This window comes from Mustela erminea, chromosome 14, assembly GCF_009829155.1.
Source record: "Mustela erminea isolate mMusErm1 chromosome 14, mMusErm1.Pri, whole genome shotgun sequence".
NCBI lineage: Eukaryota > Metazoa > Chordata > Mammalia > Carnivora > Mustelidae > Mustela > Mustela erminea.
Window position 1 is genome coordinate 84218923 of NC_045627.1, and position 24370 is coordinate 84243292.

General features: G+C 49.2%; 1 protein-coding gene across 1 annotated transcript in view; it reads right to left on the bottom strand.

The window, feature by feature from the left end:
* Positions 1-24370, bottom strand: part of CPXM2 (carboxypeptidase X, M14 family member 2) — a 125253-nt gene that overhangs the window by 12503 nt on the left and 88380 nt on the right. The window contains exons 7-11 of the mRNA XM_032312218.1: positions 15836-15924; positions 9642-9765; positions 8258-8454; positions 7090-7269; positions 1234-1531 (exon numbers count right to left, since the gene is read on the bottom strand). Of these exons, the coding sequence (XP_032168109.1) occupies positions 1234-1531; positions 7090-7269; positions 8258-8454; positions 9642-9765; positions 15836-15924 (888 nt within the window). The remainder of the gene's footprint in view (positions 1-1233; positions 1532-7089; positions 7270-8257; positions 8455-9641; positions 9766-15835; positions 15925-24370) is intronic.

Below are 24370 nucleotides of genomic sequence, written 5' to 3' on the forward strand. Positions count from 1 at the left end.
CACATACCTGAAAAGCATGTGAAGGCTGAATCTAGCAAAGGGAAATCTGATGATGGTTAATTAGGGAAACAGAGAGCAGGAGGTGTGATGGTGAACAAATACCACGGGAGCGGGGGAGGCAGACAGGGGAGGGGTCCCCGTGGCCTGCTTCTCTGGTAAGCTGGACAGAGGGCGCCCCACACCTGCCACCGTGTGAACCTCATGACAGTCCCGAAGGTCCGCCATCTTCATTGCTACCAATGTGCCCATTTCACAGATGGAAAATACAGGGTTCAGAGAGGTCCAGGAACTCCCCTGGGGCCCTCGAGCATCTGGGGGATGAGCCAGAGTGTGAGTATAGGTCCAGTTGACATGGAACATTTCTCAAGTTCATCCGCGGTTCGACAACCCCCACAAAGTCGAGAAAAAGAGCAATAGCATTCTGCGTGGGGTCTTGCCATCCCAAAGCTGAGGCACCTTAGGGAATGGGATATCCTCTTTCCTCCTTGGCTGGGAGCCCAGGGTCCTCTGTGGCTGCTGCAAAGGAATTCCCGAAGTCCCTGCTGGAGGCCCATCTGATCCCATGTGGATGCCAGGAATGAAACCGTACACTCCCCACATCACACATAGGCAAGCTTCGACCGAATGCCCTGGTCTGACCTCCCAGCAGACGGGAGGTGTGTGAAATGGTGTTCGTCACACACTGGGCCTCAGGACACACCTGCAGCTTGAAGTCACTTCACACCTGAGTGTGGGGTCGATGCCCGGACCTTCTGGGGACCTACAGCACGGGACACGCCCATGATGGGCACAGTTCTGGGTAAACACACTCTGGCCCCAGCACCAGCACACGCATGCTCTCTGCTCCTCTGCTGGGTTCACTTTTCGATCTGATACTTCCTTCCAAGTCTACATCTACCCGTCTCTGACCCTGCAGGACCCGAATAGCTCGGGGCTAAGAACAGACCGCAGAGCCAAACAGGTGTGGCTCTGCCCCCTTTCTTGCTTGGAGAGATCCCTTCAGATTCCAAGCCCTGGTGAACTCATTCATAAAACGGGGAGTAGCCACACCCCCCAAGACTATCAGAAAGACGAAGGAGGAGTCTGTATAGAGCGTTGGCGGACTACAGTCAAAGGCAGACTACAGTCATGACTACCCCCATGCCAAAGGTAAGGGATGTCTGGGTCCCTCTCTGTCCCAGCCAACGCTTACCATTTGGCTCTACAATGACAGCAAGGCCACCAGAGACTTACTTCCGGCGACAGTGTGCCAGGAGGCTCCATTGACTGTCCCGTCCTCTTTCTGGAAGTCCTCGGTGTGGCACACCCTCCGCCTGGCGTCGGTCATGAGGCGGTGTGTGGAGGCGTAGGAGTAGGCCAGCCAGCGGAACACGTGGTCGTCAGGCGTGGGGCTGGGCTCCTGCGTCTTCCACAGGGACCGCACCATGTCGTAGGGGTAAGCCACCACCAGCTCGCCCCCCTGCAGGTTGCCGCCCAGGACAAAGGGGATTTTCTCCATCCAGGCTATGACAGCCCTGGTCTCCACTGCCACCTGTGAACACGGCACATTTAAACAGGCTTTGAGAAATAAAGATCGGAAGGAAACTGCGTCCTCTCCCTACTTCCCAAACAGGGACATGGTTGAAAGAACAACCATTTTGTGGAATACTTGTAGCAAAAAATGTAGAATTTCAAAATTGGGCTGAAGCAAGCTAGATTTTTTGCAAATCACGGATAGGAATATTTTCTGTAGGAATATCCCAGTTCATGCCGGGGGGGAAAAGATGGAGTTAGCGCATCAACACTTCTCAACTCCAGTGAATCAAGGGGCCAGGCGTGTCTATCTCCGGCTCCAAAGAGCAGAGAAAGAGAGAAAACCAACAGAATAGTCTCCTCAGGGAAGAACATACACACCCAAGGAAAACATCAACCCAGAATATGACCAGCCTCTAATCCAGGGCCTGGTAGCCTCTTTCTGCAAAGGACCAGATGGGAAATACTTTAGGTTTTGATGGCCCTGTGGTCCCTGTCCCAACTACCCAACTCTGTCCTTGTAGCAGGGGAAGCGCCAGAAACAACGCGCAGATGAACAGGGCTGGGTTCCGATAAGACACCATGTACACCAACAAGCCTGGGCGGGAAGTAGCCCGCCTACAGGCTGCAGCTTGCCAGCCTCTGCTCCACGGAGCCTAGTCTGGTCGACAGCTCACGGCCAGCGCACAGGAAACACAGAAGCAGAGGTTACATGACATGGAAAGGATACAGCTGGCAGCACCCAGACAGTGGAAAATGTGTCAAGACGATCTAATCTGGTTGCTGGTACCTTAGTTGTTACGAGATAAGCAATGAGCTGAGGAACAGCAAGATTGCAAGGAAAAAAGGCAGGAAGTGAAACAGAAGCAAGTTAAAGGAGACTGGAAAGCCTGTGCTCCTGACCACAATGAGGGAGCTTCACTGGCTCCTGATTTCAGCTACAAGAGGGGCGCCCGGGTGTCTCGGTCGGGTAAGAGGCCCACTCCTGATTTGGTCTCAGGTCATCATCTCCTGGGTCGCGAGATCAAGCCCTGCATAGGGCTTCATGTTCAGTGGGGGAATCTGCTTGAGATTTTCTCGTTCCCTCTGCCCCAATAAATAAACAAACAAATAAATAAACAAATAAACAACAAATAAACAAATAAATAAACCTTAAAAATAAAATCTATGAGAGAGAATGATAATAGGGCAAATGTGAACCCTGCCTGGATATTTCATAATACTAGAAACAATTGACTTTGATAGGATAATGGTAAGTGCTCATGGTTTTAAAAGAGACTCTGAGCTTTTAGAGATACTTACCGAAATATCTGCACATGAAATGACGCCACTCCAGGGACTTGCCCCAGTAATTCTGGGCAGGAGGAGGAAGCGGGTGCAGACATAGACGGATGAGAAGGCACAGATATTGAAGCTGAGGTGGGAACACCAGGGCCCTGAAAGCTTTCGCTCCAGTTCCGTACTGTTGGCATTGTTTTATGATAAAAAGTTGAAAGGAAGAAAGAAAGGAGGGAACAAATGAACAAAGAAAGGAAAGCAGGAAAAGAGAAAGCAGGAAAGGGAGGGGAAGCAAGGAAGCCACAATGCTCGAAGCCCAAATTAGAAAGCCTGATATGGTCAGTCTTGACATGAATCCAGTTATTTATCCTATGAAGAGAATTCCAGCAGAATACCATTTGATAATGGGAAAGAAATAAAGACTGGACATGGCTTGGCTGCTCCGTACAGAAAGTTGGTTGAGGAACGAAATTGACTTAGGGTTCATTAAGTTGTGTTTTTCTTCCTAAACACATCAGCGGCCCTGGATGGGCCCTACTGTTCTACTGTTGTGGAACTTGGCTCATTCCACAGTATCACTGCTGGTCCCTGCTTGTCCTCTGCTCTATGTTGATACAATGAACACCCATTAACCCGCCATCTGTGCCCAAAACCAGATCTTAAGGACAATTTCTGTGTAATATGGGATTTCCTCTGTCCCATCCTCCTGTCTTGCACTCGGAGGTAAGCACTGTATCCTCAATCATACGATTCGCGTTCTTTTTGTTTTACCGTAGGTGTGTATGCTTAAAAATACATTATTTGGTTTTACTTGTTTTTGCTCTTAAAAAGAAGGGGGGTAACCATACTGATTGTTTTCTCCAATTTTTTCCCTCAATTCATGTTTCCAAGGTGTATCTGTATTGTTGCATAAAAGCTGTAGCTCAATCCTTTCCACTTCAGTACGAGGATGTCATCGTTTAACTATCCTTGTGATGGGGGCATAGAGGTAATTCTCAATTTTTTACTGTACTGAACAGTGTTTTTTTTTTTTTTTTTGAGCTTTCTTTTGGTATACATGTGCTGAAATTTATCCTGCATAAATCACCAGAAGTGGGACTGCAGAGTCATAAGAAATACACATATTCCACTTTACAAGATAATCAAATTATTCTCTGAAGTCACGGTGCTAATTTACACTCGCACCCACAATGCATGAGACAGCCACTGGCCCCATATCCTCTCCAACGCTCAGCTACTGTCAGACTTCTTAATTCGCCAACTAGTGGGTGTAAAATGTTCTCTTATTTGCATTCCTTAGTACTAGTAAGGCTGAACATATTTTCATGTTTATTAACCATGTTTCCTCTTCCACGAATTGCCTCTTCATATTCTTTTACCCATTTTTCTATTGAGCCGTTTATTTTTTCTTATTTGTTATTCTTTATATATTTGAAAGTTTTAATTCTTTTCCAATTTCCTAATTTGCAAATAATTTCTCTTGGTTTTTAGCTTCTCTCTTATGGTTTTAAAATTTTGATGAGCAAGCTTTCTTATGTTGGTTACGTAGTTGAGTTTATTAATCTTTTATTTTATGATTAATGTCATTTAAAATAGCCTTCTCCCTGAAACTAGCTATCTGTATTATAAAGTTTCACTAAGAGATTTTTCTGGGAGTGATGATTAAATCCTATCAAATGATTCTTTCAACAGACAAATCCCTTTAAATTATTTCTTGGTTTTTCTCTTATTTCTGCTCTTACTTTTTGATCACAATCTTTATACATTTTGGGTGGTTCTTCCGGTATTCAATTGCTAGTTTCTTTAGCTAATTTTTAGCCTTTCTTCTTTGGAATATAATCATTGAAAGGTATAAAATTCCTAAAAGTACAGGAGTTTTTGTGGTCCAATTTTGATTTTGATACATAATGTTTTCATTATGTATCCATAATGAATTTTGATACATAATGTTTTCATTACTGTTGGGTTCTAATTATTTTTCAGTTGCTAGTACAGTCGTTTTCTTGACTTATTATTTAGAAGTATTTTTCTTTAATTTTCTAAAGAGGTGGTGATATTTTCATTAGCCTATTTACTGTCTTCTTGTTGATTTGTATGTTGGTGAGAGCATCATGGTCTAACTTCTATTCTTTGGAACTGGCTGAGATTTCCCTTAGAACCCAGAGCATGTCAATTTTTGAAAATGCTCCGGGGGGCGGGGAGCACCTGGATGGCTCAGTGGGTTAAAGCCTCTGCCTTCGGCTCAGGTCATGATCCCAGGGTCTTGGAATCAAGCCCCACGTCGGGCTCTCTGCTCAGCAGGGAGCCTGCTTCCCCCTCTCTCTGCCTGCCTCTCTGCCTGCTTGTGGTCTTTGTCTGTCAAATAAATAAATAAAATCTTTAGAAAAAAAAAGAAAATGTGCAGGGAATATTCAGGAAAATATATTATTATCTACCTAGTGGTTGTAGACTTCTTATAGATCCCTATGTCAAGTTGTTGACTGCTTTTCAAGTCTTTATCTTTGCTGACTTCTTATCTAACATCACCACAACTGGAAAAAGTGTTGGTGGTAGAGGATCTGTGTAATTCCCCATGTGTTTCCCAAAGATGACAAGCTCAGAAAGCTAAGTTCTAGTCTTAAAGCAAAGACTGATATCCAAGGACTTTCTCTAAGCTGAAGAATTCCTTATTTCTCTTAGCCTCGGGGCCAAGAACGTTGGCAACCATATTCCAATTCTGGTCCAAGAGTTCCCAAATGATAACATCACTTGAATTCTCAGCCTTACCAGACGTCATCAGTACGTTTGTTTGAGAGAAAAGTGTGTATGGGGGTGGGGAGGATTTTATAGGATGGAACTGGGAAATGAGAGAGAATACAGAAAACTCAGAGGCCCTAAACCCTTTATCCCCCATAAGCTACCCATGGGTTCCCTAGCCACACCACAGACACTGCCACTGTCTGTCTACATCACTTGACTGGTTGCTTCCTGAGGGCCTGGAAAACAACATCCTATGCCTTCCTAAATGAGGCAACCATGCTGGTCTTCCTCCAGTAAGTGGTGCCTGCCCATGGGGTGGACTAGAGCCCCAGGGCAGAGCAGGAGAGTTGCCTGCTATCCATTCATCATTTCTCCCTTGGTTCCTCAGGGACAGAAGCTAGTTATTTTTATTTTTGTTTTCTTGAGCTTGCAATGTGCTTGCCTAAAATATAGCATTTTCCAGCTTTCAGGGAGCCACAGTGGGTTGAGAGCATGTTTTGATTAAATTCTTGCCAATGAGATTGAAGCCTAAGTATGATGGAGGAAATCAAGGAATGATTCTTAAAATTAACTGAATTGTCTAAGAGGAGGATCTTCTGTATTCTTTTTTCTTTTTTGTTGTTTCTTAACGCCATTTTTTGCTTGTTTGTATCTTAACTCTGGTTCCCCTCTTCCTTCACAGCCATGATAGCTGGAGCACCCACCGCCATCTTGGATTTAGATCTTGAGAGTAGAAGTCATACACTAACATGGTGGAAGCAGAAAGATAGATGAGTCTTTGGTTCCTGATGTTCACAGGGCTTCTGTCTGGCCGGGCTTCTGGCCTCTGCCTTTAGGGTCCTTCTATGTGAAAATAAATAAATAAACAAACTTGTCCCTCATTAAGCTGCTGTCATTTTGGATTTTTCCATTGTTCCCACTGAATCTAACCCTAACTCATATAAGCAATCAAGGCAGCCCTCCTGAAGGACATATACAATCAGAGGTCAGGGGTAAAGAGATAGATGACAAAGGTAAGGGAAGAACATAAAAGGCATGCAAAATTTTGTGAAAATTCTTTCTCCCACAACACACTCTTTGGAAAAGAAGACTGGAAAATTTGAGGGAAGCATTTCTGACTCAATGCATTTCTTTTCTTTCCAAAGAAGCATGACGTGTAATGATCCATGAGGACTTACTGAAATAAAATTAAGGTCTCTCAAGCAATCAGTAAGGTCTAAGGACAATTTCATAGCAATTCCATAGCATGGCCGAAGCTGAGAGTAATATGGACAGTCATATGGCACGGTTTTTGGCTTTTCTTTGTTGTTGTTGTTTTTAAAGCCCTGTGTGGTTGTAAAGAGACCTAATTCAATGATTTCTCTTTTATGAAGAATATCTGCAAATATCAACTTTAAAGGTAGTTATTATCTAGCACACTTCCCCGCTTTGGGAGAAAACATGAAAGGGAAAAAAAAAATGGTTTTGTCTTGTTCTTAAATGTCAGATGTTCCGCAAATACCAGCGGGTGTTAACTTTGGCCTTCCACTGCTCTGCAAATGATGGGGTATTTTTACTCACCGTGGCATTTTCAGACAGAAACCACTCTGGGATTGCAATATAGTGATTGGGAACTTTCCTTGGAATGTTCTGTCGGTCCTCTGCCTCCCAGAGCAGTGTGTTTAAGTCGGGGAAGTTGTTGTTGATGTCGATGCCATCGTGGGTCCAGCGCCCCAGGGACCAGCCACCCAGCTCCGAGCCCTGGGAGACAATTCCAAGCATGAGGGACCCACAGGCTTCCAGACTTCTCCCACATAAGACATCCCTGTCTCCAGATCCACCATCCCCACCTGGGTGTGTCTCTAAGCCTCACAGGTCCTCTGGCCCAAAGACGGCCCCCAAGAGAGAACAATGAAGCACCCTCTAGTACTACCACTTCTAGTAGGTGGGGGGTAATACTGCCAAATCACCCCAAGAAGGAAGGCAGAGCCTCACCGCAGCCACATGGCAATGTTCAAGAAGTATTACAACCCTTACCCCCAACCCTCTCACCCCCCTAGAACTTCTAGACTGGTCAGATAAAACTCTGAGTAGGAATGAATCCAAGAGTCCAACACTGCAAAATCAACCACCACCGCGTTAACACAGTCTCCCGGCCGTGCCCACGAGTCTGGCTTGCAAACCCTTGACCAGTGGACCTTACAAATCAGGCACCAAAACTCCCTAACCAACTCGGTGCCCATAAACACAACCCCAATTCTGTATTATCAGGCATACATGTGACAGGTACCAAGTGCAGTCTTACACTTTATTCCCAGATAATACTAATAATAGTCCATCCACAATGTAACCTGCACAAAGTCTACACCACTAGAACATGAAATGTAAACGATCTCTCAGAATAACAGAAACAGCTCTCCTCGGAGCACCGAGAGCATGACAGGCCACAGATGTACAGAGGATCTGCCTTGATGGTGCCTCCTCCAGGTTCAGCGTTCTTTTTATTCTCTTCTACTGAATTATTCCCTCGTGTTCACTTTTTCCAGGGTGTTGGCCTGTCTACCTCTCAGGTGCCCACGATTGCCAATTCCTGCTTTGCACCTTTCGGGAACGCCAGGAGTTTCCCTGTCCCCGCGGAGAGACACTAAAAGGGAAGCCAGGACACGGAAGGGAAATTGACTCATGGCCCAGCAAGCTCTGTGGTGGGGACCTAGCGGCTGCCCCGGCCAACAGGGGGCGGCATCATTACCCCTTCGTAGGCCTTCTCGTAGCCATCGGGGTTGAGGGACGGGAGGATGTGAATCCGGGTCTCCTCCACCAGGCGGACGATGCGTGCGTTGCCGGCCAAGTACTCTTGGCACAGGAACTGCATGAGCAACAGCGTCAGCTCCCGGCCCAGCACCTCGTTGCCGTGGGCCCCTGCGATGTAGTGGAACTCCGGCTCACCTTTACTCGAGGACGGGAAAAAATACAGTCCATATCGGTGCTTCTAGCAGAACAGCCCTTACCATTTAGGATTAAAAAGATCTCTGAGTAATAGCAACTTACAGTTTTACCCCATCTCGTCTTACAAATGGGCCCCCAAAGTTCTATCACTACATTTTTTAGAATTCCCCAATAGGTACGTAGGAAAATGTGTAGAAAACTCATAGATGATACCAGCCCCTGGGTAATCATGTTTATTCTTATTTAGCGAGAACGGAGAAAGTGATACAGTGCGTAAGGTTGAAAATTCACAAATTAAACACAAGATAGGGCGATTATTTTTCTCTTTGGGGAGGTAACTGTTCTTCTCCAAAGAAGATTCTATTAAATCATAAAGGAGATAGAGATGGATAAACAGAAGCAGAAAACAGACCAGCGAGGACATCGGCACTGATGCAATTTTGTAAGGGGGCTGCCTTTGAGTTCCTCATCTTCTCAGCTCACTTTCTCCAATGTGGGGGCTTATCAGAGCCCAGCATAGGCTGACAATACTTGTTCTCTCACTGGCAAAGCAACTACTTTTAAGGAAATGTAATTTTATCTGCAGATCCAGTTCTTATACTTCCGAAGGAACTCCTAAGAGGAACTCCTGAAATACTGATGAATTTAGAGCTAAATGAAGCAGGCAAACCTCAGACTTAAGTAGAGGGGAATTTCTAAAGGACTTGCAGATTTACCAAAAAGAAAACTGGAGAAGCCCCTCTGACCCAGAGAATCCAGGTTCCAGAGTGACTGAAGGAGAAATGCCTGAAGACAGGAAATGCTCAAAAATGGAATTAAATTAAAATAAAAAATTAAGGGACCTCCCTCTAATTTAAGTCATTAATAATGTAAGTCCAGAATTTTCTTCTATAAAAGGATTCAGTCCTAACCACCTTTGGCCACTTTTTTCTTTGCTCAGTGTGACCGGCCTCAGAGCTGGAGAATAGAATGAAACATGGTTCACTTGGAGAAAAGGAAGGTAACCCTTAAATAAGTCAACAGCCTCTAATATATAACCCAAATTTGCAGACTCTTTGTGTGAGAGTGGCATGTGGATGGCTCCCAGCCTGTTTCATGAATGTTCTCATGGAGGTGAGCCATCTCCTGGTCTTTTAAGAAGCAAACAGAGATGGAGGGACAGGTGCGTCACAGTGGGGCAACCTCACCAACTTCATGCTCGCCAGGGTGATCCGTGATCTCCACGGCATACAGCTTCAGCCCCTGGTGGCTCTTGCCAATGTTGTAAATTCTGGTGATGTTGGGGCACATTTCATTCACGGCCTTCATCAGCTGAAAAACAAAACAGAGTGAGGGCTCTGAGCAGTGGTGGCTAGATGCTAAAGGAGCCGAGCTCCCCAGACCGCTACCTGGGGTTCCCCTCCCACAGCCTCCCTGCATGCCCTCACCCTCACCAAACACCAGCGCCATCCCCTCTGCCTAGAATGTTCTCCTCAGGTTGTAACTCTCACCTCCCTTGGCTGTGGTCTCACCTTTGTACTGGGGTTTCTTGCTATTTTTTTTTCTTTTTTTTGTCTCCTCACTAGACTACAGATCCTTTAAAGGACACACTGAGCCTTCGATCCCTATAACCCTGCCTAAATAAACATTTATTACTGAATATCCATTTTTTCTCATCATTTGGTGAGCATCTATGATGTGTCAGGCTGAGGGAAGGCATGGCTCCCGTCCTGCTGGAGCTCACAGAGCTGCAACAAAGGGGAGTCACTGGATGGCCCAATCCACTGACGCTAAGTAACAGGGTACAGGGAAGCCATGATAACAGCAGGTCGTGTGGTGAAAAGGTGGAGAAAGCAGGCTTTGATGAGGAAGAAAAATTAGATGTGTGTCATTTCCTGAATTTTGCGTTTAAAGTTGAGCTTGCTAGATGGACAGCCTCAGTCTGAGGGGGTGAGAAGAGCTGCCAGAGGGAGGAAGCGGGGCACTGCTAGTCACAGGAGCACAGGCTGCCTTTGAGAGGAAGGGGCAGCTGACTACAAGGGCCGGTCATCCATAACAAGGCCCAAGCAGAAACCCGCCATCACTGGGGAGACAGCATGTGAGGGAAACGTGGCTTCTGTACCCATCACCGAGGGGGACACGCACATGCTGCAGGGTTGAAGTGGGACCTCGTGCCTCGCACCACAACTTCCCAAGGGACACAGTGACAATGTCACTAATAATGTCAACAATCGCATTAGCCACACAGTCTATTTCTTCCCTGACTTTCTCTGTCATGACTGCCAGGTGACGTAGGTAAGGCAGAGTATTGCCCCCATTCTACAGATACGGAGACGGAGGCTCAGAGAACCACTGAGGGATTTACCCAGGGTCACCCAGTGGGTACCAGGTACTTTGGACTCAGGGATCTTTTCTGACCCTGCAGGTGCGGCAAAGCAATGAACACCAGCCCATCTTGGCTGCCCGTTCTGTCAGCGGCACGCCATGACCATTCTGAAGATGGCTGCAGTGCACTCACCCTCTGCCTAGTCCCTACAAACTCCAGCCTTCATCACCTCCCAGCATCAGCCTCACCAGAGGGCCCACTGCCTTGGTTGGGATCAATGACGAGTTCTATAGACACCATCGCTCGAGTCATCTTTAACTAGGCAATAAACACAACTGTCTGCACACAGCCTGACTGTCCCTTGATACCCACCTCCCCCTTCCCCCAGTCAGCTGTCGGAGCAACACACCACCTGCGTTCTTCGAGATCAGGATGTTGACACTGGAGAACAAGCTCCACCTTCTGTCGGATGCACACTTAGCCATGGAGACATCTCTCTGTATGGGACGGCCTCAGCCATGACACACAGTCCCCTCCTCATGCCCCAGCCACCCTAGCATTTCCCTCTTGGCCACATTACCTCTTCATGCTGTGGTGTCATGAGCACCTTTACACATGAGAATGACACAAGCATTTGAGGGGTCTCCGTTATGAAGGTTCTTTACAGTTCTCCCTGCACAGAGAGAAATCCTCTCTGAAATGCCAGGAAGGGTTTCCCCAGGGGCCACCAGTCCTGTCAAAGACCTGGCTGGTGATCCACCTTGCTTATTCCTGAAAGGAGCCTAAGACATTTTACTGGAGTTGAGGTCTTGATGGTTAAAGTGACAGTAAGGACTAGAACTTCTTCCTGGCCTCAGAGCATGCATTCTCTGCTGGGGGTGGGGGGCAACATCACCCCCTCAGAGGTGAGAACTGGTTGTCTGGGGCTAAAGGTCTCACACATCACAATGCTTTGTGGCCCTCCAAAGCTCAGCCCTACCCAATAAAATCTTACTCGTTAATATTTAATATAATGGGTTAAGAAATTATAAGAATGTATTAATTTATTAATAAATAATTAACAATTATTAATTAATTGTTGATATTTAATATAATGGGTTAAAAATGATAAGAATTAATAAGAATTAAGAAAGTGTCTAAAAAGCATCCTGGGGGGAGGGGGTGATAATGGAACCAGGTGAGAATGATCACCCAGAGAGCACCTGGGTTTGCAGGGTCTGAGCCCCATGGAGACTCTGATTCCCCATCCTGGAGACAGGAATACACTTTGTCAACCTCATGTCTACTGAACCCTCAGTTCTGTTGCTTCCCTGCCCTTCTGCAGGAGAGAGAAACAGAGCCCTCTTCTCTAGCGATTCAGTTTCCAGTAATATACATCCTGCATAAAGGATGCTATGATGACAGGCATGACGGCACTTGCTGTGGTGCTTCACCCTCTCCCCGGGAGCACAGAGCCCAGAGATGTCCCAGCGCTCCAGGGCAAGAAAGCAGTGGGAAGAGCATACTCCAACCACTCCCTGGAACATTCTGCAGCAGCACAATCACAACTATGGGGACAGCATGGGAAATGGCTCGTGATCCAATATTAACTGAAGAACGCAGGGCAAAATTAGCCCCATCCTCTCATCAAAACTGAACAAATTCTGCAAATGCCGAGACAAACCCTGGACCGGAATGAGGGAAAATGCAAATGGCGGATTCTTGAGGGCGGTGGGCTCAGGGAAGACGGACCTTAGATTTGGGGTTTTTGCATTTGATGTTGGCACAATATTGTTTCTCCAATGAATTAAAAGGTTTTTTAAAAGGGTGGGGAGAAGAAAAAAAAAGTCCCCTTTTAGTCATCTGCTTGGGAAGCAGGCACTGTATCTGGCCCCGTGGAAGAGGAGTCCCAGAGGGCGGGAGGGAGAATGGTGGTAGGAGACACTCCCGGGGTGAGGAGGTGGGCTTGTCCAGGTCCACCGGCGGGCTGCCCTGCCCTGCCCTGGCTTCTTGCCACCATCCACCACGCTCCCGGGCAGGCTCAGCCACAGCCCCTGACCCACCTTCACTGACCTGGAAATCAGTGGCCCTCGCTGGCTGCCTTCGACCCACGTCTGCATCATAGCCCGCTTCGTGGCCAGCCAACCTGGACTGGCCAAGCATTTCTCCCTGACGGCACACGCCCAGCACCAAGGTGAAATCGTGAACCTTTTCCTCAAAACCACTTATTTTCCTCCCTCTGCGGACAGTACCCCACCCTCCTCAGAAGCCTGCCAGACCCCTCCCTTTCTCCAAACTCATTCCAACAGGAGACCTAGGACTAGCCAGTCCTCCTCAGAGCTGCCTGTCTCTCATCTCTCTTCAGGCCTGCTGGCCCCTCTCTTGGGGACCATGTTCATCCCCACCAGTCTGCTCCCTACATGCCTTCCAGATGGATCCCCCAAAACACTGCTGTGCCACATAAAATCTTCCTCTGGTTCTAAGATGCTATACAAAAGCATCTCCAGCACTCAGGCAAGCCTCCTCTCTTGGCAGACTGATGCAGAAGCATGCCGCTCGGCGCCTACCTCCAGCCCTCTGCTCTGGCTGCCTGGGGTGCCCTCCCTTCTGTCTCCGCCTGTCCAGGGCTGGCCAAAGGCCCCGGACCATAGCCGACCCCATCTGCAACCAAAGCCCTTCCCCACCAAGCCAACCGGGTCAGTCACTCCTTCTTCCTCTTCCCCAGCTGCCTCCCTGGCAGGACCTCCAATGTACATATGTGTCTAGTACACACTACAGAGCGACACAGCCTCTGCCTCCAGGGTCCCAAAGGAAGGAGATGTATATAGACAAAGAGGTGACACGGCATTGAGAAACAGGGACACTTGCCACAGAAGCAGGGGCATTCCTGGAGGGGCGGCCTCACTCTGCCTGCGAGCAACACCAGTGTTGTGCAACCTGCTCATTGCCCTCCCCTCCCCTCCCCTTCCCAGCGCCTTCAAAGTCAGTGCTCTAGAAATGCTTCCTGCACATATTCTCAGCACTTCCCATGCAATATGTTTTTCTATTTTCTCTCTTCTCTTCCTGCTCCGCTGCTGTTTCTCTCTCTCTCTCTCTCTCTTTTTTTTTTTTTTTTTGTTTGTTGGAAATGTCTCTCTCAATACTAGGATAAACTAACATTTTTTTTTTTTCTGAAGTAGAAAGATTTCTATAGTAACCCAGCAGACTCCATACGGGGAATTGCTAAAAATGCTGGCTTCTTTTTCATCCCCAGGAGCCAGGAATCCAAATGGCAAATCAATTCCGGCTTGAACACCCTTAAGGACTGAGAGATGTTCCCCAGAGGGGCTTCCAGCTGAGGGCTGTGGAGCCCTGGGGTCACCCACCACCCATCACCCGCAGGAGCCTCACTGACCATTCCAAGAGTCCCCGTGGCTCCCCATGACCAGGTGATGGTCAGCACAGCTGCCCACGGGCACGAAGTACATTCCACTAGCTCTCCTCTTCTGGAAGGATCCTGATTTTCTACCTGGAGCAACTCTTTACAGATACCGGCTACCCAGAGTCTCGGTGCAGTAGCTCATTTTAAATGCATGTAGATTCATTGCTTCTGACATTAATTGCACCAGCGGAGTGGATATTTGCCTAGTTTCTGGGCTCGCAAAGAAACCCTGACACGTGCAGTGAGCAAAGCTGTGTTAACCCGCAAGTGCTCCGCGCCGGGGCAGGGTGGGCAGAGTCTTGCGAATGTCGGTGATTCACAGACCTCAGGGCCACACACAGTGTCCCAACTTCTGAAGAGCAAGACAGCAAGACCATATCTTTTGCGGGTCCCACCTCTAAATCTAGGCTGGCAGGCGTCTGGAAGCTCTGGGTGAGTGTCTCAAATTCAATGCCATTGAGACAAACTGGGTTTGTCGATTCCCTGGGGTGAGGCGCAGAGGCCTCTGGGCTCATTGCTCCGACCTCAGGACGGTGCGACTTGGACTGGGCGGCAGGCTCCTTCTCTCGGCACCCACCAGCCCTTGCTTTGAGCCTCGCTAATCTGCCATTGGTGAATCCCTGTTCTGTAAATGTATTCATGAGGATATGTCCCCGTTCTGTCTCTTCAAACAGATTCTCAGGTATCCCAGGATTTCTCATTCGTCAGCCTCCCTTGATCTTTCCTAGCACCATGCCGGGGGCAAAGGCCGGACAGGGTTTCATAGGCAAAGCATTCAGCAAGGGCCCTGCTCTTTCATCTTGTCCTAATTAACGGCTGGTCCCTTCTCCCTTCTAGGCCCAGCATGCAAACACTGTCCACGGCTTGGAATTACTTGGTTTCTGTAACCAAATCTGGGGATAATCTCAGCTGGGACGGATTTTTGCTCTGAATGGCGTGAAGGCTCTGAGCTCCGTAAAGGTATGGGGCCGTAGCTCTGAAGACTGGCCGTACATTAGAAACAAGGAGACCTATTAAATATTTAGACCACTGGGCCCTTCTCCTAAGGATTCTTTTTAAAAAGTGACTTGAGGTGGGGTTCAAGCACAGGTGTTTTTCCAAATTTCCCCAGGTGATTCCGTGATAGAACCAAGACGGAGAATCAGAGAGTGAATAACTAGGGGGCAGAGCTCTAGCTTTCCTCAGTGACCAGGCTTCCCCATCAGTAAGGTCGGGAAATAGTCCCTGCCCTCTGGGGCCTGTGCGGAAGGCTGACCACATTGTTGCAGGTCAACTGCTAACACAGTAAATTAACGTGGGTCCTACGTGAAGGCTTCCGGCTGTTACTTATATCAGTGGTGTTCTAGATCCTTTTTCTTCTTTAACTCTGCCTATGACTAAGTGAGTTATCACTCAAACACACAGTGAGTCTTAAGAACTATTATCAAATCAGAAAAGTCTGGGTCCAGATTCTGTTCCAACCACTTGCTGGAGAGGGAGACCTCGTCTGGTCACCGGAAGCCCTGTGAGGCCTTCTCAACGTAGAGACTACAAGCATTCAGGGTGGTTTCAGAGAACCAAAACAATCATTCAGATTACTCTATCCCAAACACATCACCCTAATCTCTAGAGGGAAAAAAAACAACACTGTTCTTCTGGGTACAGGTTATAACGGCCCTGAGAAATCCAGAACTTACCTGGCGCATTTCCTTGTGGCTGTGGTGCTTAAAATCCAGGTCGTCGGTGGTGGTCATTTCATTCCTTCGGTGATAATAGTTGTTTGGATCTGGGGACAGAAATACGGTTTGGAATTCACTCGGGTAATTCGGTTGCTTGTGGTGGCTCTGTTAGTTGCCTGATTCGCATGGAGACACGACCCAATCTCCAGCTTCTAACAAGTGCACAGAGGTGAGAGTCAATTTTCGAGAAACATCTCAGGACTCAGAATTAGCCAGTGGTGGAGATGGACCTGGAGCCAGAATGCCTGGTTCAAATCTCCACTCTTCTATGAAGTGCTGTGTGACCTTGGGTAAGTCCCTGCAGCAGTCTCTGCCTTAGTTTCTTCACCGGAAACAGGGAAGAAAGGTACTTCCCTCATTGGTTCATGGTTGGTATTAGCTGGAATGATCTATGTGCCGGGCAAACTGTTGGCCCTGAATGAATGAATGAATGAATCAGTGAACAAGTATCACAACGGTATACATAAACGGAAACTTCTGGAAGTATGGTGCTTACTACTAGTTACTCATCCAGCATTCAGTCCACTTTCATCCTTCCTAACAGAAACCCTGTGTGGTTTGGGAATCACCCCAGTGCTTCCAGGAGACAGACCTCACATCCCAGCTCAGGGAGCCTGCAGGACTCACGTCAATCAAGCAGAGCCCAGCACAGCCTGGTGACTCTTCCTGGTCCAGATGGAAGGGGGGGACTTCGATGGCACAGAGGAGTGACTGAGAATCTCTCCCGAGTAGAGGACAGAGAGAACCCCGCCAGCATCAGGACCTACTTCCATTCACGGGACTTGTCGAATTCCCTTACTCACCAAACTTGGGGGGGCTGGGGTTTCTGTTGTTGGAGTCGGAGACCCCAACGGGCATGATCAGGCTCTGAAAACACTGATCACCTATGGTGACTGGGATTCGGGTGTCTAGGACGAGAGGTCTGCTCTTGACTTCTCTTTCCCATATAAATTGACCTTTTCCTTTAATACATGTAAGTAAGCCCTGTTGTTTATATAATTACGAGAACAAAGGATGCTCAGAAGAAAGGACAGGCTGGGGAAGAGGAGGGAGTAGGAGGATAAAGGGAGGAGCCCTCAGTGGATCTCGAGATCTTTCCCTGGACCCGACCCGCAGCCAGCCCCATGGCATCTCCATCTGGACAATAAAGCCAGAAATCCTTGCCCAAGAATATGCTGCTTTAGACACAGGGGGCTCTCCTCACCCAGGCATCCTGTAGGCAAGGCTGGAGCCACAGCAGCTGTGGGTTTGGTTCAAGAGGCTCAAAGCGGGGGGGGGGGGGGGGGGGGGGGGGGGTGTCCAGAGGCAGTGGCGGCGAGCTGGTGGCTCAGTGATGAGCGTGTGCTCCAGGTGGTATCAGGAGCCGCGGGTCCCGATTTCTGCCACCAAAGGTACTCCTCAGACCAGCTGCCTGTGAGACCAGCCCAGACCTCCTGAATCCGAATCCACAGCAAAAACAATCTCTGCTGAGTCACCAGGCTGGGAGTCCAAGGGGCACCGTGTTAAAGTGCTGAGCACGCTGCAGCAGGAGTGAAGCCCAGGATACACCCTGCACGCCGGGGCCACCAACTGGGCTCCGGGCTGTGGCCACCACAGCCGACCTTGCCAGGGTTTGCCCATTCTCACCTTGAGAACCGAGGCCCCTGTAATGAGCTCAAAATCACACAGACACCCAGATGCCAAAACCCAGATTTTAACATCCGCAAAAGTATCACCTGCCAATAATGCCATGGGAGACAAGGACTGGGCCTGAAGGGAGTGAGTGTGAGGCAGAGGCTGCCACTCAGCCCAGGAAAGAGCAGAAGCTGGTCAGGTTTCGCACAGGCCCCCCAGCAGGTTTCTAGCACTTTCCTTCTGGGGGAGTGTGGGCTGACCACACGCAAGCCGCAGTCCCCTGGGTTTCCAAACCTGTATGTTTCAACGCAAAGCAAAGCATAGTTTTCCCATTAATTTATACTTCATTTACCCATATGATGTTTTCTAAGAGCTACGCAACACTCCCCAAGCCCCAGCGGCCTCTTTCCAAAACTCTTTAAAGCCCCTTTGTCTTCAAACACAAGTTATACCTTCAAGGTTCTCCAAAAGGATTGAAGTAGAACTCAGAATTGTAAGAACAAAGGAGCTCCACGTTTGGCAACGTTCAGCCTTCCTTAAGACTAGTCAGTTTGCCTCAGGACAAGGATACAAGTCCGGAGCGGTCTTGAAACCACGGATCAGTTCTCCTCACAACTTCCCACTGTCCCACATTTTGAGCAAGTAGTTGTTTGTCAATGGATTCTGATTGGATAAAGTTTTACTGAGAACCTATTAAGAGCTCAGTACTACCGGTGAAGAGAATAGGTAAAGTGAGGAGTAAGACCCAAGTCTGGCCCTCTTGGGGCCCCAAGTCTGCAGTTCCAGCCAGTTAGTCAAACTACTGGCACCTTCTTCTTTCTGTGGGCAAAAGATCCCCCTTTCCTGTGGGGAATCCATTCCAGATGTTTCAGATAAAATTGCCGTGCCCAGCATGCACCATTTTGCACCGTTGTGACCAGGGTCCAGCCATAAAACACGTGTCCTCTGTCCACTGTCGTTGGCTCAGAGGTGATCCCAAGATCTTAGGAGCCAAGCTGGGAAGGAATCAGAAGACTTTCCTCCCAGAGCTGTAGGGGGAGAGTCTCCTGTTGGAGCTCCTTGGACGGTGGGATGAATCTGGGGTATTGAACTCTCTGTCCATGAGACAGACACGAGGGGAGCCCTGACCCCCTGGGAGGATCCCGACACAGGAGACCTATTCTTGCCTGAAGCCAGAGTCAGAGTCCAAGCCACCCCGGGAATTTTCATGTAAGTGAACCCAAATCCCTCCCCCCGTAAGCTAATCAGAGTAGGGCTGCTGGCATTGGAAACCTAAGTCCTGATTCAGTCTGTGAGGCCTTTATCCTCACAGATGGAGCTTGGGAGAATCAGTCTCCTACTTCCCTTTGAGTGTGGTTTCACACGTCATATGGGCTGAACACCAGCTCATTCCTTCTGGAACACCTTAGCAATGTGGACGAACTCCCGACAGGGCGTGTGGAGCCTAAAACCATCCCCCTGACTTTTCTTCTCTTATTCAGCTACTTAAAGTCCTGCTCACCCCGAACTTACCTACAGGTTATGCCTTTTGGGGGTTGAATAATGCCCCGCCCAAAAGATACATTGGAGTGCTAACCCATAGCCCTACCAGATGAGGCCTTCTTTGGAGAGAGGGTTTTACAGAGGTCAGCAAGTTAAAATGGGGTGATTCAAGTGGACCCTGACCCATTTGCCTGGTGTCTCTAGCAAGGGGGGTGCAGACACAGAGGTAGGCACATGGGGAGAAGGTTCTGTGGGACTGAGGGCACAGATGGAGTGAGGCATCTACAAGATAGGGAACTCAAAGACTGCCAGATGACTCCCCAGAAGCTGGCGTAGGGACGGCGGCAGGTTCCCCCTCCCAGCCTCTGAAGGACCAGCCCTGCTGACGCCTTGATCTAGGTAGGACTTCTGGCCTCCAGGACGGAGACAGTAACTCTCTATTCCAAACCACCTAGGTCTGGGCAGTCTTTATGGCAGCCCGAGGAGACTGCTAATAGCCAGGACATTCCTACCTCCTCACCGCTGTGGACACCTGCTCTTCCCATCCCCACACACACGCCAGCTCACTCCATGGGGCTCTTTTCATGACAACAGTGATAATTCCAGGCCAAAACGCATTCCTGGAAATCCAGGGTAGGGGATCAAGGTTCTGACTCAGACTGTTGTGCTTTGCTGTTTGCTTGCTTTGCGGACCTTGCCTGACAGGAGCGGGCGCTCAGTAGGGAGCGGAGAGGCTATCTTTAATATAAAGGGGAATCCCATGCAATCCGGAATCGCTGGGCTCACGATGCCTCTGCCATTCCTCTCCAGGGCAGGCGATCCATAGAGGCAGAGACTAGAGGTCACAGGGATGGTGGAGGGGATCGGGAAGTGATGACTCGATGGGCTCTGGGTGGGTTTATGGGTCCACGAGGAAATTCAGAAACTGGACAGAGCTGGTGCTTGCAACATGTTGTGAGTATGCTAAATACCACGGACCCGTATCTTTAAAGTGGTTAATGGACATTACATGAGAATCACCTTATTTTTTTTTAAAAAGGGCTGCCTGCCGCAGAGCGCTCTTTGAGGACGAGGAGGCCACCGGACGCTCATTGCCACAGCAGATCTTCCTGTACCTGCCTCGAGGCCAGCCTCGCCCCAAGGAAGTGCCCGCCACTGTGTTCCTGTGACCTCAGCCCCGACACCCCCTGCACATACGCCTGAGGGCAGACGGCCTCAGATGTAGCCCGAGAACCAACGAGCTGGCCCCTCGATGAAAACAAGTCACCTCCGCCCACAGCCCACCGGACTGTTCTTATGACAAGGTCATGCCAAGAGGAGCCAGGGGAGGGCCAGGAAGCCCCAGCAGAGCCCGTGTTGCTGGCGGGTCATTACCGTCCCTGGAGCCGTCAAACCCAGCACTGCAGGTGGTTCCGAGGGGGGAGCAGCACATCACTCGGGCTATTTTCCTTTCACCCCCATTTCCTATAATCTCCCCACACAAATGCTCTGCTGGGCTGCACACCGAAACCTGCAAGCCCTCTGCTCGCTCGGCTGACGCCACTTCTCCAGACGGTCCCGGGGCCAACATGCAGCCTGAGTGACAGGAGGAACCCTCAGAAGAGACTTTTGTCCAGAGTGCTGATGTTTCTACAGTTCCCCAGCAGTCAACATGGGGCGCTTGCACCAAGAAGAGAAACCGAGGCTTATTGACACTCAATAAGGGCACACTGCCCTCAGTCGCAGGGAGGACAGTGGCCGCCAGCAAGGCTGGATCCCCCCGAAGTGAGCGGGGTTCCCTGGGGGTAAGGATGCCCGACACGATTCCCTAGTTGCACTGCGAGAGCTCCTGGGGCAGCGAAGGCATCTGTCCTGTCTCCAGATCCCTGGGCCCTGCCTCAGAATAGGCACATCCTATGGGTTTGATGCAGGAATGCACGAGTGAGGAATGAGTGAAGGGGTGGACGGGTGGATAGACAGCCCGGTCAAGGGAGGCCTTCTGGTTTCTCGAAAAGTAGAGGTTTATCCCCATCAGCAGGTCCTAAGAGCAGCGCACACAGAGGACACAGAGGACAAAATTAAACCAGGACAAAAAAGAGACATCTTCTCTCTCAACTTCCCACCATCCATGGGGGCTGCTGATCTTAGAAACATACCAAATGGTCTAAGCAAGGGCAGTAGAAGAAGAAAGGAGGGGAAAGTGGGAGAAATGACATTCGTTCCACACTGTGTGAGGGCACTCTGCAAATGGCTCTTGCTGAGCCTTCGGTGGGGGGAGGGGTCTGTGCCTCAGGAACAGAAGAGCCGGTGAACAATGGCAGGGAAGGAGAGCAGCCTGCGTGCCTTCCAGGGGAGCAACAGAGTCCTTCTCGTGGAACTCATGGCTCTGCAAGAGCAGACTCCATCTAGCCGGGATGGGAGAAGAGCAGAGAGTTCCTGGTCTCTATCTAAAAAAGAAACAGATGTTCAAAGCAGAGAATGGGCAGAACACATGAACAGGCACTTCTCCAAAGAAGACATACAAATGGCTAACAGACATGTGAAAAATTGAGATAGCACCTTATACCAGTCAGAATGGCAAAAACTGACAAGGCAAGAAACAAGTGTTGGAGAGGATGTGGAGAAAGGGGAACCCTCTTACACTGTTGGTGGGAATGCAAGCTGGAGCAGCCACTTTGGAAAACAGGGCAGAGATTCCTCAAAAAGTTAAAAATAGAGCTACCCTACGACCCAGCAATTACACTAGGGTATTTACCCAGAGATACAGATGTAGTGAAAAGATGGGGCAAATACACCCCAATGTTCATAGCAGCAACATCCACAGTAACCAAACTGTGGAAGGAGCTGAGATGCCCTTCAGCAGATGAACGGATAAAGAAGATGTGGTCCATATATACAATGGAATATTACTCAGCCAGCAGAAAGGATGAACACCCACCATTTGCACCGACATGGATGGGACTGGAGGAGATTATGTTATGAAATAAGTCAAGCAGAGAAAGACAATTATCATATGGTTTCACTTATCTGTGGAGCATAAGGAATAGCATGGAGGACATTAGAAGGAGGAAGGGAAAAATGAAGGGGGGTACTCAGAGCGGGAGACGAGCCATGAGAGACTATGGACTCCAGGAAACAAACTGAGGGTTTTGGAGCAGAGGGAGGTGAGCCCAGTGATGGGTATTAAGCAGGGCATATATTGCAAGGAGAACTGGGTGTTATACGCAAACAATGAATCATGGAACACTACATCAAAAACTAATGATGTACTGTGTGGTGATTAACATAAATAAATAAATAAATAAATAGAAAAAAGAAAAAGAAAAAAGAAACAGGTGTGTCAATCCCACTCATTCCCCTCCCCCAACCCGGAAGCGCAAGGGACAGGAAGTCAGAGGAACACGGAGCCGGACAGGAAGTGGGAAGCAGAGGAGAGGTCTAGGCCGAGAGGGCGCGGTCTGGGCAGCATGGCAGCAGTCCACAGATCCCCTTTGCTGGGATGACCAGGAGCCTTAGGGACAGAAATGCTGACTGTCAGGTCTGTGTGGTTCCATGTTACATGCAGCAAAGCCCCATTTTTATCCCCAAAACCTCAGCAGGGAGCCCTCACGTGGATCAGCATCTGAGGAGGCTGCTGCTCTCGAATCCAGGGGGGAGGGGGATGATGGCGTGAGCTGACCAGGAGCAGCACTGAGAGAAGGCACGGGAAGCAGGAGGCAGAAGGCAACCCCCTGGCAAGGGCAGGAGACCCCGCCAGCTAGCCCCAGAAGAACCGGGGGGCAGGTGAGGAAGGGAGACTCAGGTCCTTCCATAGGTACACGGGGAGGGCTTGGGTCATCTCACGGGGATGCTTTAGGAAGGGGCAATGCAGGAGCGGAAGGACGTGGTCCCGGTTCCACAGGGAAGCTCGTGTCTCTGCTTTAGATGTGAGAAAAGTGAGGCGCGGAGTTCTCCCACAAGCGGCACAAGACCACAGGTGCGGGGGTGATCGCAGGCCGTGAACCTGACCGCACCAGGAACGCATGCCCTTTCTGTCCACCCAGCTTCCCTGAACGGGACATGAATTCTTCTCTCTCTCTCTCTTTTTTTGTCAGGTCACACAAGGCCCAGGCAAGCAGTAACAACGAAGGCAGCCCGTGGCTGGGTCACAGCCCTTCCTGTGAGCGTTTCTAGTTTCATCCCAAAGAGGCTGAACACGTCGCCCTTAGCAAAACAAGACCAAAAAAGGGCCACAGCAACTTCATGTTCCCACGTCTGTCTTTTCAAAACCCAGGCCGGGGCCCAAAATAATGACCAATGCCAGGGCGAGGAGGTACTCAACCTGTGGCCTTCGTGAAGAAAAGCAGCAAAGCAATTAGACTGACGACATCTCCTGCAGCTCTGCTGACCCAGCGGAGCCCGTCCGACCCCTGATTTCTCCGTAGTGATGAGAGGGGGGAGGGGCTGGCTGAACCAGGTCATCAAGACGGGTGGTGGTCTCACGACTGGAATGTGTTCTCAGGGACTTGCGCCTGGGAGGGCTTGGGCACGAGGGAAAGGGAAGGAGGGGCAGTGTGTCCAGAGGTCCTGGCCCACGCACGAGAATGATGGTGGGACACCTGCCCTTAGCAGCTCCTCTGTGTCGGAGGGAAAAGAGCTCCTGCACCCAGACCTCCTCGCGGCTCCTCCCAAGGGCTTGAGCTAACTCCAAGCTAACCCCAGCCCTGTGCAGATCAAGAGGCAGTCGCTCATATCCGGTGGCAGGGAAGACGAGGAAGGAGGAGTAGCGCTTTCCCCTGGAAGGCTGGACTCACACCTTCACAGACCAGGGCTCACACACAGCCATCCCGGCCCTGAAAGTCACTTCCTAGGCCCCTGGGCGTGCTCCTATCACCCTAGGGGAAATCGTATGCAGAGAAACAGGGCCATTTCCAGAAATAGATAGCACACATGGCAGTATTGTTTACAACAACAAAAGAGCTGAGAACCACCAACTCTGTGACCTTGCAGTCGGCCAGCAAGCATCTTAACTTGAACGACTCATTATTAAGGAAGCCCTCCCCAGTTTCTGATATGCATAGATCTTTAACACATGCTCATCCAAAATGGGCGAGTCCACTCAAATGTGGGGAAAACAACTTCTTTTTACTTTTACTTATTTATTTTAGAGAAAGAGAGAGCACAAGGGCAGGGGGGCAGGGTTAGAGAGATAGGGAATCTCAAGCAGACTCCGCACTGAGTGTGAACTCAACCTGCGGCTTGATCCCAGGACCCTGAGGTCATGACCAGAGCTGAAATTAAGAGTCGGCCCGACTTTTCTTTCTTTCTTCTTCTTCTTCTTTTTTTTTTTTTTTTTTTTACTTTTAAATAATGAACAACCAAGAAGGTATTATGTTAAGTGAAATAAGTCAGACTGAGAAAGACAAGTACTATATGATT